At 42.0% G+C, this 15,368-nt stretch overlaps 2 protein-coding genes across 2 annotated transcripts in view; one reads left to right on the top strand and one right to left on the bottom strand.

Annotated features, from left to right (window-relative positions):
- LOC137296089 (protein rolling stone-like) overlaps positions 1 to 15,368 on the top strand; it is a 355,451-nt gene that overhangs the window by 161,044 nt on the left and 179,039 nt on the right. The window lies entirely within an intron of this gene.
- Positions 187 to 10,522, bottom strand: LOC137296477 (interleukin-17 receptor D-like). The gene is made up of 8 exons (XM_067828265.1): positions 10,420 to 10,522; positions 8,354 to 8,562; positions 7,935 to 8,015; positions 7,267 to 7,390; positions 5,804 to 5,923; positions 5,330 to 5,407; positions 547 to 1,280; positions 187 to 225 (listed from the first exon to the last, which is right to left on the bottom strand). The coding sequence occupies exons 1-8, from the start codon at positions 10,520 to 10,522 to the stop codon at positions 187 to 189; spliced, it is 1,488 nt and encodes a 495-aa protein (XP_067684366.1).

The following is a 15,368-nucleotide window of genomic DNA, read 5'->3' as shown; positions in this document are numbered from 1 at the left end:
TACACCACAAATGTTCATGTACAATGCCAGTTCCCGTGGGGTTTAAACACAGGGAAGGTGGTAAGGTCAATGTCATGTCAATGGCTTCCTTTCACATCAAGGCGGTATTAACGTATTTAGCTACTCACTCCCCGTGGTCCTCGCTATATCATGTGCTAAGGTTACGACTACCTGGGTTTCAGGTTTTCAGGTCGAGCTGCGGTTGATCCATGTTCTACCAACAATCTGAACACAGTATTACCATCATCAAAATGTCTAGCATTTACATTTTGCCCGTGTTTGGGAAATGTATGTACCCATGTTGATGGCAATGAAGTGCTTGTCAATATCAACATCAGTTAGTATCTCACTAGGAGCAATAAAGTTATTTTGAGGGTAAACTTCAGGGAGTGTATCTTGAACAAATGTATCATGACAAATGTAAGTACCGCCTCCTTGGACACCACGATTCAGCAGCAACGTGTTGTCGTTTGTTGTGCTATCAGTGGTGATTACGTCATCCTGGTGTGCCATGGCGTACGCTGTGTTATAAGTAATAGCACTTACACGTTCGCCATCAACACTTATCAGTGGGTCAACATCAGCAGTTTGGGCTTTCATGGACACTGAATCTCCCACTTCTAGATCTTCCTTTGATCTGTATGATGAATCTTGTCGACGGAATCTCCTATCAAACCAAAGCGGATCAGATTTCTGGAAATGTCTTGCTTTTATGATGGCTTCCTGGAAAGCTTGACCTCTTCTACTGGATAGCAGATTCCCCATGGCCTCTATGTCTGGATGTCTGCCTGTCTGGTCAAACACATCAACTTCATGGATGTGACACAAAAAGTCCTTGAAATGTTTTGGCAGTTTATAATGGACACCAGGACTCACTTCCTTCAAGACAAAATCCTCACTGGTGTAGTCAAAGTACACAAGGATGGTCTTCCTGTAGAAATCAGGCTCGAGAGACTTTGTCCTAACATGGGTTATGGCTGGGGAGAAGATGTCGCCCTCTGGACCTTCATCTTCTGTCTTCAAAGATGTGTTTGTGTTCCTTGCATCCAGGAGTTTGAACGCTGCCTCTGAGCTGATGACAATCACGTAGTCCGCCTCGTCAATGTGTGATATGATCCACTGGTAGGTGCCTATAGCTTGAAATGCTCCTTTGAACCAGGGTAAATAGAAAACATCACAGTAGCACTGTTCCTTCAGATACACGGCCAAACAGGTGATGACATTCAGGTGATCCTTATGGTCTTCAGCATACAGCAAATACACATTCTTCTTTGGAAGAACTGAAACACAGTTCAAGTGAAATGTATTAGACAAATATTGATATTGCGTTAATGCGTAATACAGTCACTGAAACAACGGATGACCTACTCCAACACTTATGTAGTAAAGGGAATGTTAAGTGCAGTGGCAATGTCCAGCTAGCTAGCAAAATAAAGGTACTAAAGATGTATTTGGTGCCTTTGGAAAGCTTGGAATCTTTATTATTACAAGTGACAAGTGACAGGTTTATTCTGTGATAGGCTTCATCTCCAAGAGCATATAAAGGTACATTTCAGCATTACGCATGCAATCTCAGGTAGGTAAGCGTCTCCTCAACTATATAGACAGGTTTTTTTTATTTGTTCTGAATTGTTAGATGTCAACAGTTGATGCCATTTTACCCTTGTCGGATATGTAAAACACAACACGTATGTAGTAAAGCGACTGTTAAGTGTAGTGGCAATGTCCAGCTAGCTAGCAAAACAAAGGAAATATGTCGGAGGCAGTACAAGATGTATCTGGTGCTGTTGGAAAGCTCGCAATCTTTACTTCACCGAAAGTAATGTTTCCGGTGTAACGTTTCCATGGTAACTATGCTATATCTAAAGGAATACACCTTCACTTTGAATATTTATGTTATCATCCTTGAGAATGCATGTACTGATACAAGCACTGCTCCACCAAACCATGTAAAGCAATAAAGTCAAGGTCAACGCAACGTCGAAGTAATCTTCTTTATGGCTATGTTTGTTTCAAATTCTAAACTTAACCTCGCATGTTTCTAAGCTGCTGATTAGGGAATAAATACAGTACCATTTATTTAGTATCATCAAACACATCAAAGTCTCAGCTTTCTGACAAAATGCATTCCAAGCCAGTAATTGTTGGGGGAGATGCGATGGTTACCACGTACAGGTGTATTTCGAGTTGTATCACAGAATGCATTATATCATGCACCTATACATTGCACCTGTGAGGGTCCCGGGGTAGAATAGGTCTTAAACAAACAATGCTTGCCATAAAAGGCGACAATGCTTGTCGTAAGAGGCGAATAACGGGATCGGGTGGTCAGGCTCGCTGACTTGGTTGACATGTCATCGGTTCCCAAATGCGCAGATCGATGCTCATGTTGTTGATCACTGGATTGTCTGGTCCACACTCGATTATTTACAGACCGCCGCCATATAGCTGGAATATTGCTGAGTGCGGCGTAAAACAAAACTCACTCACTCACCTATACATTGCTTTTCAAGAAAGTTTACTGACGTTCAGGGAATCCTGCTCCATGGGTGAGGTCAGGGTCAAGGTTACGCTTATCAATTTAGTGGTCTATAACTGAATACTTCCGGACAGACTGTTGGTATGTAAACACAAATAAGACCAATTACATCAACTCAGTGCTCATTTCTATTTTATTAAACCTATTGTTGCCAGAATAAAAAGTGTCATACAAAATGATGTTTTTCGGGGGGTGTCAGCGACATTCTATATGCTGAAAACATCTGGAAGATACTGATGATATCTATTTGTCACAAAAGGTCAATTCAACCTGTTTCCAAAGAAGAAGTTACACATACAGAATCACAGAACTAGACACTAAACTATATCACTCGATAGACTGGTGGTGTGAAGAAGGTGGCAAAACTGCAAAATACTTTCGCGGTTTGGAAAAAAAGAAATTATACATATAAGATAATCCATTCAGCTTCACTGATGTTAAGAATGTTATAAACCAGTATGTTTCTCAAAAAGAATAAAAGTAAACAGAATCGCTGAGCTAGACAAGAAACTGTATCACTTGATACGTGGTATGCAGAAGGTGGCACCTCGATAGATACATGTTCTGTTAAGAATGTTATTTCACACAAAACTATGTTTTACTTTAAGGTTCATATGTTAAATGTTTTCCATACCCCATTACAGCCAAATTCAATTCCGGAAAGTTCCCCATTTTAATATACAGAATTAACATTAATATGTATTTATTATGATCAATGAAAACAACGAAACCTCAGGCATACCTGGACTTCCCACTATTTGTTAACGTTGTCTGTTTCAGTGATAAGACTAAATTGTTATTCAGAAACACAAAATAATCCACATGACAATGACGGACAATAATTAGGCGCAAAATAGGTACGTTTTAACTTGTATCTCCGAACCAGATAAACGCACAAATCTATTTTATCTACTTTTGAAAGCCGATGTTCAGGTTATCTCATAAAATCTACCTAATAAAACAATATTATGCTGCCCAACAAATAGATTGAAAAGCACCATGTGTTCGTTAATTCATGAGAGATCGAAGCAGAGTATTCCCCTGGGAATCCTTCATGGTTTTAAATGAAAAACAATAAAAGACAGACTTTTCATCTGTATCAATTTTGAAAACGCTTCAGTGTCGGAAAACAATTTATATCTCTAGTGCAAACCAAGAATTGGTTCTGGCCCAAGTATTTAATATGGATGAACATTCACGCGGAAAACACTACCATTTTGACAAATAACTACATTATTGCTTGCATGATATCGATTCATATTTAAATTTGTACTTTTACCGAGAGTTTTGTTTCAAAATATGCCCATGCAATATGGCGTCAGTTGCGTGAAACAGTAAACAGATGACGTCTGATAATTGTCTTATAACAATATCTGCTTTAGGAAAATCTAAACATATGCACACTGTATGTGCCGAGCCATGGTTGAATTGTATAATCTATGTCCCTCCCCTTACTGCATCACTTTGTTCCTCCCCTTACTGCATCACTTTGTTCCTCCCCTTACTGCATCACTTTGTTCCTCCCCTTACTGCATCACTTTGTTCCTCCCCTTACTGCATCACTTTGTTCCTCCCCTTACTGCATCACTTTGTCCCTCCCCTTACTGCATCACTTTGTTCCTCCCCTTACTGCGTCACTTTGTCCCTCCCCTTACTGCCTCACTTTAATACGTATCAAAATCCATATCATGAAATACACAAAACACGGGAACTTCACGTGGGTGCCGTTCACATATCGCAAAGAGAGCAAACTTACTGAACACTACATGCAGCGTAAATGATCTTTTGACATAATTATTACAAAACCACCATTCCACCGTTACGTACTGTATGTTTTGACACATTAATCGAATATTCACTGAACTGAGAACTGAATTTCTAAAAAGTATCGTGATCACGGATACTTTTACCAAATCTCTAAAGACTATTCTGATATCTAGTAGATGGCCGTTAAGGATATTTTAGAAAATAGAAAACACGAGCACCGAGGCGAACTTTCCGATATATTTTTGAGTGTTTATAAGCCCACATTACACGTTTGGTGTGCATGTAACGATTTTTATACCACGTATAATTTCAACTCAGCTTCCATTTCACGGATCCCCGAATTCTTTACACATTTTATAATAGAATATCAAATTAGTCTTTGTCACCAATATCAAGCGTCTCGGTAACATCAACGAAATAAACCTTGCCTGAAATCGAACGCCTTGCTCGGAAAAGAAACTTGTGTGAAGTGTAAACAAGACAAATGACATATTTTTTCTTGTGTGTCATTTTCTCATGCTGTGAAACAAGCTGGCGTCTATATTTCCTCGTGTGTACTAGCGCATGCATATAAAGAGTATCAGAGCAAGGGTTGCGGAAATTAAAATATCGAACACGTTCCTTTGTGAAACACACGCTTTAATGTTGAGGAGTGTATACCGAAGGATCACTATGCTCTAACGTATCATATCGGTTGACACATGTCATCACGTCTCAGCTGCGTAGAACGATGATGATCCTGTTGATCACTGGATTGTCTCAGACGAACACCATATTGCGGGAATATTGCTGAGAAAGGCGTTAAAGAGCAAACAGAATTCGGACACTGGATTCGAACGCAACCACAAAGTCAGCGATCTGGCCCACTCAGCCACCGCAACAAGTTGTGCATATCGTCAAGATCATGTACTTTGGGCAACCCTGTGATAAATGTAACTTAGAAAGACTCCGAAAGCAACGAATACTATTGTCCTACGTTCTAATTTCATTTCAAATTTACTCATACTATCAAACCTAAATCACCTAATAGAGGGCACTTTCCGTTCCTGGGAGAAGAGAGAGTTTGGGACGTCATCCCATGCACGCTGACTTGGTGCCTTGCTGAAATCACAGAAAAAACGTATGATATTGGGCTTACATAAAGGGATATATAAATCAGTTGACACATGTCACATATTGGGCATACATCAAGGGATATATAAACCAGTTCAATCTGGTGCTAAAACATCATTTTAGGCAAAACTATTGAAATGATTAAATTCATGAACGATTTTATTCAGTGAAATCAGATAGTGACCTCAATTTTCGGTAACTATATGATAGGCGTGTACGCTTCGTAAATCATTATGTTCCTTGACTGAAGGTCAAATATATAAGCTATCATATGGGTGACAAACGGCCTATTGGACTTGCAACGTGATTCATCACTGAACCCCATCTGTGTCTTGAGGAGCTAACAGAAAAATAATGGAATAAGCACCCTGACGGTTTACTGACCTGCGTTTTGCCGTCCCCTGCAGATGATTACAAGTATAACAAAGACGACCACGCTGAAGACTAAAGTAGACCCACATACTACCGCCAAGATTGTACCGGTGTCGTGGCGAGTTGATTCTCCTGCAACCGAGAGCAACGTTTTAATATATGGGGTTATCTAGCCGAAAACGTTTCTGTTTTGCTGATTATATTTAAGACGAGTGAAGGTCCCAGTTAGAATTGATGTTCAGTAACCCATGTTCTCGCATGCGGCAACAAACGGGATCATGGGTTTATTGGAAATTGTTCATAAATTGATAGCACAAATATAGAATCTGTTTGATGCAGTGTCTAAAATCCAAGTTCAAAGCTCATGTCATGATATTTTTCAATTCTCATTTTCACTATTCACCTGTCTGTTTTTCAATATTTTACACCATGTTCTGGACTTATGATGGGATAGAAAACAATAATTGTCAAATACCATTTTTCATACTTTTTGCCCCCCCCCCCCCCCCCCCCCCCCCCGCACACACACACACACACCCCACACCCCCACCCACGGGCTACTTAACACCAACATTCAAGGGAGGAGTGATGGAGGATGTATGATGGAGTGATGGTGGACGGGAGGTGAACGTTGTAGAAACTTCTAGCCAGGCGGTGTAGAAAAGGAAGACTGAGAATTACCAGTGTCTCTCGCCGTCTCTGCGTTGGTGGTATGTGTCGTAGGTTCAGGCTGCCCCGGGCTGACGCCATCTGTTTAATAACTGACATGCTTCAGAACACTCCAAACTTCACTCTTTACACTTGAAACGCTTGTATAACACTAACATTACGTTCAGCGCACTTTGATCTCGTTATATGTTAATATTGTACTTCCATGTGGTTCCTTGATAATGAGTGTATCACCAGAATGTATTGTCATAAAATATGTAGAAACCGGGTGAAGTAAGGTGCTGTAAAATCACATTCAATATTTTTGGCTTCACATGGCGGGATACGAGTGTGTGGGGCCTATTGCACGGGACTTCCTTTAACTAAGCACCATGTGATCGTAAGTCACTAAGGTAACCTTAGTGTAATATTAAAGAATGGGAGTTAAGGTTAACCTCAGTAAAAGTTACTTCATGAAAGGACCCCCTGGTCCCGACCAAAGGTTACCTAAAGGCTGGCTAACAACAAATAGCATATTTTATGATCCTTTGGTATGACGCTACCGGGGATCAAAGTACCGACTCTACGTTCTAACAGCCATGAATGATTCATACAACGTAATGATTCAATGTCTACACACAGATGGGGACTCACAGACAACCTAAAGCTATGACAAACCATTCGCAACATTATTGATGGTGAATTGTTGAAGCGGAATGAAGTAGGGCAATATCATCAGGTGGGGTTCCGGTTCCACTGAATTCCGCCGTATATAAACTTTTAAGTCAAACTAACATGAGTGAGTTAATGCTGTAAGCAGTACTCACCAGTCACAACAATGTCACTGCTTTTAGTGGTAAGGCACAGGCGGCAGATTTTGTGAGTGTCGGATGTCCTCTCAAAACACAAACACCGGTCTGTGTTCTGTGAATCTGGATCTACTGGTTCGATCTAAAACATTGAACAAATCATACTACTCATTACTTCTTCCGTTAAAACTCTCTAATATGTTCCATAGGGTATATTGTTTTATGTCCATCTGGCTCTAGGCTTTGGCCATTACGTCACTGATACCCTGGGAAAAGGACATGGTACTGCCTGTTTCTTCTTTGAAGTCGGCAAATCGTTTCATTTCATTAGACTGCTACACGGTCATGATCTCCTGATGATGGATTCTCATGAGGTAAATTTGTAATAATGGGATCGCTCTTTAGTACAGCTTTCCGAACGCTTTATGACACATATGAAGGACATCATCAAATATGACGCATCTGTGACCAAACTGGCGCGTTCCCAATTTGGAGATGGACGTTTTTGTTCAGTTGACCAAATAGCAGATAACACCTCTGGAGTAGGATAATGTCACCTTTTCACAAATACCTTAAACCATCACGAATATAAATCGTATCTCATACGCATAACATTAATACCTAACGGTCGGAACTGTTATATGCGAAGGTTGTGAGGACGGTTGCTCTGTTAAACATTCACCCACCAACACGTTATAGGTAGCTGGGGCTAGATTGTGGAATGTGTGGGTCACCGTCTTGGCATCTTCAGGTACTCTCTGGTAATACTGGAAAATAAACAGCATTGGAAACAAAAAACCCTTTCTTTTCCAACACATTTCTTATTTAATTCTGTTAGACGCCACTCTCTACATTGTTTCTATGCAGCAGTGTTCGACAATCTGCTTCACCGTGGTAATTTGAACCCCAAAAATATACATCAGCTGATATGAATATCTGTCTCTCAAATGCCAGTGATGTCAGGTATCAGTGTATTTTCAAATAGAAACACAACAGTTCTTCCTATGGAAGGTAAAATATCCATTTGCATGTTTAGATCTGTTATTGATGATGTATGTTATTTCTCTGGAAGTATAAAATCGTCATTGGTTACGTTTCGACTTACTATTCCGAGGCAACTATAATCATCCAGGGTGTCAATCACACATTTGTGGACCATTTTCTCGTCAGGATCGCTGACTAGCTCAACGATGTACTTCTTGAAATGATAGTCCTTCGGTGCCAAGCTGAACCCCACCGTGATGTTGGCAGGGGCTCTGAGGATGTCCGTGTCAAAGTACAAGGGTGGGGACCAGGTGTACGTAGATCCACCATCTGCAACAGGTGCCACGTCATTCATGAACTAAGAAGCGGTGTGTGGTACACCAGGTAGGCAGTATGTAACCTTGGACAGGTGCTGAGAGAGAGGAAGGTGGGGAAGACAGGGTAATGTAGAAAGAGATAGGAGGAAAGAAAGCCGGTGGGTGAAAGAACGAAAAAGAGAGGGTAAAGGTACTGACCGAGAGTGAGTTTAATTCTACGGCGCTTTTAGAATATTCCAGCAATATCACCAGGGGGAGTCGAACCGCCATCTCCAGCGCGACGAGCAAACGCTTTAACCACAGGACAACCCGACCGAGCCGGGGGGAGAGAGGTGAGAAGGAGAGAGAATGAATCACTAATTCTCCCAGAAGTTTCCACTTCCACGTCTGTGTTCACACATAATATTCTGCATCTATTCTATCGAATATATACGGTATATTTCCCCTAAAAACTTTCACACATAAAATTGGCACAAGAGTAATATTTGCCATGTCTTTAGAGTTGCAACTGGGGAGGGTCGTTGCTTAATTCAGTGACTGGATTCCTAGGAACGCACAACACTCTAAATCTTGCTGCACCATTAAAATATCTCCTAGTTTAAACAATAATCTACTAGTGAACGAACTATATGTGAGTATAGATGCTAGCACTCCACACCCAACCACAGTAACGTCGACATTCATATTTACTGTAACAACATGATGGCATGATGTAGAACCGCCACAAAAGTACTTTCCACGAACAATCCTATCAATCGGCCTGTCTGAAACGAAATTAGTCCTTTTTAGTGAGTCACAAATTGGGACCTACTGAATACTACGTAGGTCACCTTGTATAGCCTGCAGTGTGAAATATGTTGTCTTTGGCTTTGACGCTGGATCCATTGGCAAAGTATACACCCGGATCCGGTAGTAGAAGTTAGAGCCACCCGGTAAATCGAGGATCGTCTTATGGAACACCAACTGAAACAGCGATGGGTGCGTGCGTGACTTTGATTTTAGCAATATGCCAGCAATATCTGTTCAAACCAGAAATGGACTTCATACATTGTACCCATGTAGGGAATCAAACCGGAGCGAATGCTTCATCCATGTGGCTATAAAACCGCCTTGAAACAATGATGAACATTTTTTGTAAGAACTGGCGACATCAAGGAATTCCACTAACCTATTCATACTTGTCTGTTACACCTAGCTGAATGTGTTTTAGCAGATAATCAACTCTGGTTATTCTCGGGTTGATCTAAATATCGCTACATAGATCACAATTTTTCTTGCATCCAGAACACTTGTGGACAGTGCTGACACAACACCATGTACAAACATATATGCCCCTGCCTTTTACTACCTACCCCGTGGTCCTGTGACGTAAAGTTGTTCTGCGATAAGTCGAAAACGAAGCAATAGTCCATCGGCTGCCGAGAGCTTCCCATTAGTCGATGTATTTCCACATAAAACCCTTTGAAGATACTAAATCCTGCAGCTGAAGGAAGCGTGAATAACATCCATAATATGAGGACACAACAGTCACACAGCTTCAAGTATGTACTTGATGTCAACATGCAGATTACAGCATGCGTATTATCACATGCTCCACCCCTGATCCAAGAATTGTAGTCAGTCAACCAGTCAAAGCTCCACCTTAGATCTAACAACAGGAGGCAACTAGGCTTAACTGCTGGTTTTGACTTAACTGATAATGTAGACATAATCCCTCCGCACCCGCACCCGCACCCGCACCCGCACCCGCACCCGCACCCGCACCCGCACCCGCACCCGCACCCCATTCCCCTTCCCAGCCCTTACCCCCACCCACCTCATTCCCCTCCCCACCCTAGATAACAAGTTTCAGTCGATCCTGAGCGTATACCTGTAGCAGGGGGCGTCCAGGTGAGACCCACTGGAGGGTTGAGAGTTCCATTTGGACCCTTGCCTGACTCTGGTTTCACCGTGAGAGACTCTGGTGACCCCATGAATGGACCTTCTAGGTGAGGAGGAATGGAGCGATCGATGCAGTCTGAAGACATGAAGCGTTCTAATTCTTCCAAGCACGTCACATGGTTATATGTACAGTGATATGCAATACAAGAGTCAGTGAAACACAACCTGTTTTAGATATGGAAATTGTAGCACTGATCAAATGTAGTTACTGCCAGGCATCTGCAATATAACTCCGAGACCAAGGGCAGATATTATTGCAACGATGCAAAGTCTTTCGAGGTAGATAGGGATAAACAGGTCCTGAAATAGGTCGAATAGGGGAAAGACTACAATGAATATGTTCCAATATCCTTCTGTTAACGAGATGTTTGTCTCCGCAATAATACAGCTAATGGCGTGCTATGTGTTATGTTTTGCACACTCCCTCTGCTGTTAATGTTCATGACAAGGACTAAAAGCAGGTGCAAGCATACGCTCCGAAACGGCGTGCTATTTACAATAAAAAAGTTGACATCCATAAATCTTGCTTTTCCTAGGGAGCAATGTTGGTATGGATGCAGATGTCTTCGTTTCAACGATTTACTCTGGGTTACATGCACTTGATGATGTTTGCAGAACGGCTCATGGCTCTGAACTGGTCCGCATAGAAACATAACGAACTTCTGCAAAGACTATCAGATACTCTCGATAAAACGCGGGCATTCTCATTTCTAGATGTCATTATTTGTGAAATGTATTTACAGTATTCAATTTTTACATGCAGAGAAGTCAGTTCGTATAACGACTGACACAGAAGGAACATTAAGTTAATATATGCATATACAGACGACGATTTTCACTGAATAGGTCTTATGACCGGTACAATTGGTTCCTTGTCACATCTTTCTGTAAACCAGAGGAAGGATCGAGGGAGCGCGGGACACTGGTTCTTCAATGAATATATCTCGAGTGTTTAAATATATATATTTGGCAACATCACCTTTTTCACAAACCTTGGAAAATGTAGATGCTCTTAGAATACGGATAACAGAAACGTGTTCTATAAGTTGATGTTCATACTTCTAGGGTTATGTCTGGAACAGCCTCACTTGACTCTGACATCTGTCTATTTGGGTTATATAATTCGCCGTGGCGTTCTTTGCGAAAGCCCCATGTGTATAATGTTCCAACTTCATAAGTGATACTCACTAGACGGCCCTCACCTTGGAACCAATAGTTACCCGTAGACCGCAGCCGGTGTAAATGTAACGGAGAGTCGCTTTTATGTCACGTAATCTGTTATGTAAGTCTGTCTCTCGTCTATTGCTTTAGACCTTTGATTCAACATATAAGCCGGTTTCCGAACAGTTTTGGAGTGAATTCAACTCCTCGTTGAAAAGTATCACAGATGTATTGAAGAGTGTGTACTTCATGGAAGTGGAAACCCAAGGTAATGCGGGTGTCCGAATTTTGTCACATTGTGGAACTCACACACATGAATACGATGCTGACAAACACTATCGACACGGACAGGGATTCGAACACGTGAAAGATCGGGTTCTGTCCTATCCAAGAGACAAAAACTCTGCACAGCGATTTGCGCGACATCGTTTACCAGCGATTCTTTCATGTGTTGTGGTTCAAGTATCATGAATATTTCGGGTTCATCTGTCTTTTCTGGGCGATGATGTCCATTACATTGCGGCATTCGTGTTTAATTTGCTTGTTACATCAAAGCTTCGAATGGTGTAACATTGGATCATAATGCATGCTAATGCACGTGTTTCTGTTTCACGGACATTCGAACCATAATGTATTATCGCAGTTAACGAAGAGGAAGTGACAGCTTTCATGGAGCTTTCTTCTTCACTATGAGTATCGTGGCTGTTATCATCATACGGAACAGGTTGGGGTGGTTCTGGTGTTTGTACGGTGACAGGCCGGACACCATTGGCGAATCATCTTCCCGCACTTGATCTGATTGTGTCAGTGTACACGTCTCAACAAGTGAACATGTCTGTAAACGGTCATTTTATACATATATCACAGGCCCGCATGACTTAGTAGTTCAACGAGATGTTGCATCTTTGCAGTGTTCTGAGCCCCTTGGGAGTGCCAGCAATCGCATGTCGTGGCCACCAAACACCAAACACATAACTCTTCGGTTTTGTCAGCGCCATGCCCATGTAGCATGTGTAACGAAAATGTACCTTGTGTACTTTATGACAAACTAGTCTAAGTTCTGTTTGTGTCAGTCATTGGCATTAAAGAATAGCTCTTTTATAAACATGGCGATAGGGTAGCCTAGTGGTCGAAACGTTTGCTCGTCACGCTGAAGACTCTGGTTCGATTCAAAACATGGGTAATATGTGTGCTGCCCGTTTATGGTGTCCTCCTCCGTAATATTGCTGGAATATTGCCAAAAGCGTCGTAAAACACGCTCACTCAGTAAAACCGTTAATTGATCTGATACTGTAAGCACTGATACTTTTTCTGTAGAAGGTGATCATGATTTGTAAACAGTTCCAAATGACAAGTTAAGGTTACAAGCGAGTGAGTATGGTTTTAGCAAATGTCCAGCAATACCAGGGCTGGGAAGGCCAGAAGTAGGTTTCATTCAATGTCCAAATGTGGGCAGTCTCCGGCGTGACGAGCGAACACTTTAACCTATAACCTACTGAACGGGCGGAGGGTTATGATCACTGATCAACTGACGGTTCTGTGTCAGCAACATGTCGCAGGTGAATAAATAGGTCATTCTTTACATCAGGCGGGCTTCTACTCCAAATAGCATAGTATTGACCACTGCATTATTGCAAAATGGGCGTGAAACATTCAAACATGACTCAAGTTTCTACTGATAAGTTTCTAAAACTTTTGTACTCACCGTACGTCTTGAACAGCATGCAAGTCAGGGCATCTCTCTGAAACACAAAAACAGTAAAGATACATACCATATACTACCTGTTACCTATGTGTATCATGGTTCTCGTCCTTGAGGGGAACATTGTTTGTTACTGGAGCAGGTGATGAAATACGAGAACAGAGCAGTGAAATATTAGTCATAGCTGCTGGATCCGGAATAGAACCCAGACCTTCGATCCAAGCCGCCTCGCTTTAAGAGTTGTGGATGTTAACAGATGAGTGACATGGTGAGTGCGTGTATGAAGTGTGTGTGTGAGAGAGAGAGTGTATGTGTGTGTGTGTGTGTGGAGGGAGGGGGGGGGAGGAGGAGGTGGTGGTAGGGGTTATGACCACACCATCTGTAAAGTCAAAACCAGTAGTTATGGTGGAGCTTTGCAAGGCGACTGACTGCAATGCTTGGATCAGGGGTAGAGCTGTGCAGACGACTGACAACAACGGTTAGATCTGGAGCAGAGTTGAGAAGAAGCTGACTTTAATGACTTTAATGATTAGATTTAGGGTAGACCGGAACAGACAGCTGACATCAATGGTAAGATCTAGGATGGAGATGAGCAGACGACTAACCACCATGGTTAGATCTAGGGTGGAGATCTAGCAGATCTAGAGCTGGGCAAATGACTGACTGCACTGTTTAGATCTAGAGTGGTGCAGACGGCTGACTACAATCGTTGTCCATAGATATAACCGTCATGTGATAATACGCATGCTGTAATCTGCATGTTGACATCAAGTACATACTTGAAACTGTGTGACTGTTGTATCCTCATATTATGGATGTTATTCACGCTTCCTTCAGCTGCAGGATTTAGTAACTTCAAAGGGTTTTATGTGGAAATACATCGACTAATGGGAAGCTCTCGGCAGCCGATGGACTATTGCCTCTTGTTCGAATTTACGTCATATGGTGTTGTTATAATACTCTCAACAGTCACATTAAATCATACGTGCATGTCTGTAAGCGATTAATAATTCAGTGTATTTTATGGCTTGTAATGGACAAGTGTTGGCATGATTGAATCGCTAAATTTGCATAACTGTAATTGACAGTAAAACTTGAAGCTAAATCTAATTGTGTTTTGAGGCACAAGTGTGTGGTGAAGTACTTCTCCATTACGATTAGGCAATGCAATAATTTTGATAGCCAAATTATTAAAAGAATTATGATGTGGCATTGGTAAGTCCTCCTACTGGAAATGTGGTGAAACACATGTGTGTTTGTCTGCCTGTCTGTGACTGTATGTGGGTGTGCCTGTGTGTACGTGTGCGTGTGCGTGTGCGTGTGCGTGAATGTGTGTGTGTGTGCACGCGTGTGTGTGAATGGTTGATTTGGCTGTTTGGTTGTGTGCGAGTGCGTGCGTTTCGTGTGGGTTTTAGTGCGTGCTTGAACTAGAGTGGATTCACGATCGGCCATATCATGCAGTCCCATACACCATATTCTTAATAACAGTAAACTGTCTTATTTAAGTTCTTGTTTATATCCCTTCATATATAAGAACATGGTAACCGCACGTCACGTCTTTTTATCTACTTTAGGTTTAGCAGTCGCTCCATCTATTCAACTACAGAGGAGGTTGCAATGTGCCTGTCTACAGGAACAGAACATCAGGCTTTCAATATATGGAACCTGAATCCATATCACGGGTCAGAGTACCACGCTGTGTATTGACACAGTGTGTTCCTTTGGTGGTGGTATGGTACGGTATGGTATCGCGTGGCGTGGCGTGGCGTGGCGTGGCGTGGCGTGGCGTGGCGTGGCGTGGCGTGGCGTGGCGTGGCGTGGCGTGGCGTGGCGTGGCGTGGTATCTCCGACGAGATATCGTTTTGACAGTAGATTTTGTACAAAGCCCTCACAATGATCTGACGTCATCAAGTTGATGACGTCAAAATGCTATGACATCGCCACACTTTAAAGCTAATGTCAGTACAGTGTTTAGAGATGGACATTTTTCACTGAAAGCTAATCGAGAATGATTT

The sequence above is a fragment of the Haliotis asinina genome, chromosome 9 (assembly GCF_037392515.1).
Source record: "Haliotis asinina isolate JCU_RB_2024 chromosome 9, JCU_Hal_asi_v2, whole genome shotgun sequence".
NCBI lineage: Eukaryota > Metazoa > Mollusca > Gastropoda > Lepetellida > Haliotidae > Haliotis > Haliotis asinina.
Note: the sequence above shows the minus strand (reverse complement) of the source record. Positions and strands in the feature narration are given on the sequence as shown.

Excerpts from the sequence above, each read along its gene's own strand:
- LOC137296477 (XM_067828265.1), bottom strand. The coding sequence starts at position 10,522 with ATGGGGTCACCAGAGTCTCTCACGGTGAAACCAGAGTCAGGCAAGGGT. Across the intron at positions 5,924-7,266 it reads CAGTGACATTGTTGTGACTG|GAGAATCAACTCGCCACGAC; the intron begins GTGAGTACTGCT and ends TCTCGGTTGCAG. Across the intron at positions 5,408-5,803 it reads CAGGGGACGGCAAAACGCAG|CAAGGCACCAAGTCAGCGTG; the intron begins GTCAGTAAACCG and ends CTGTGATTTCAG.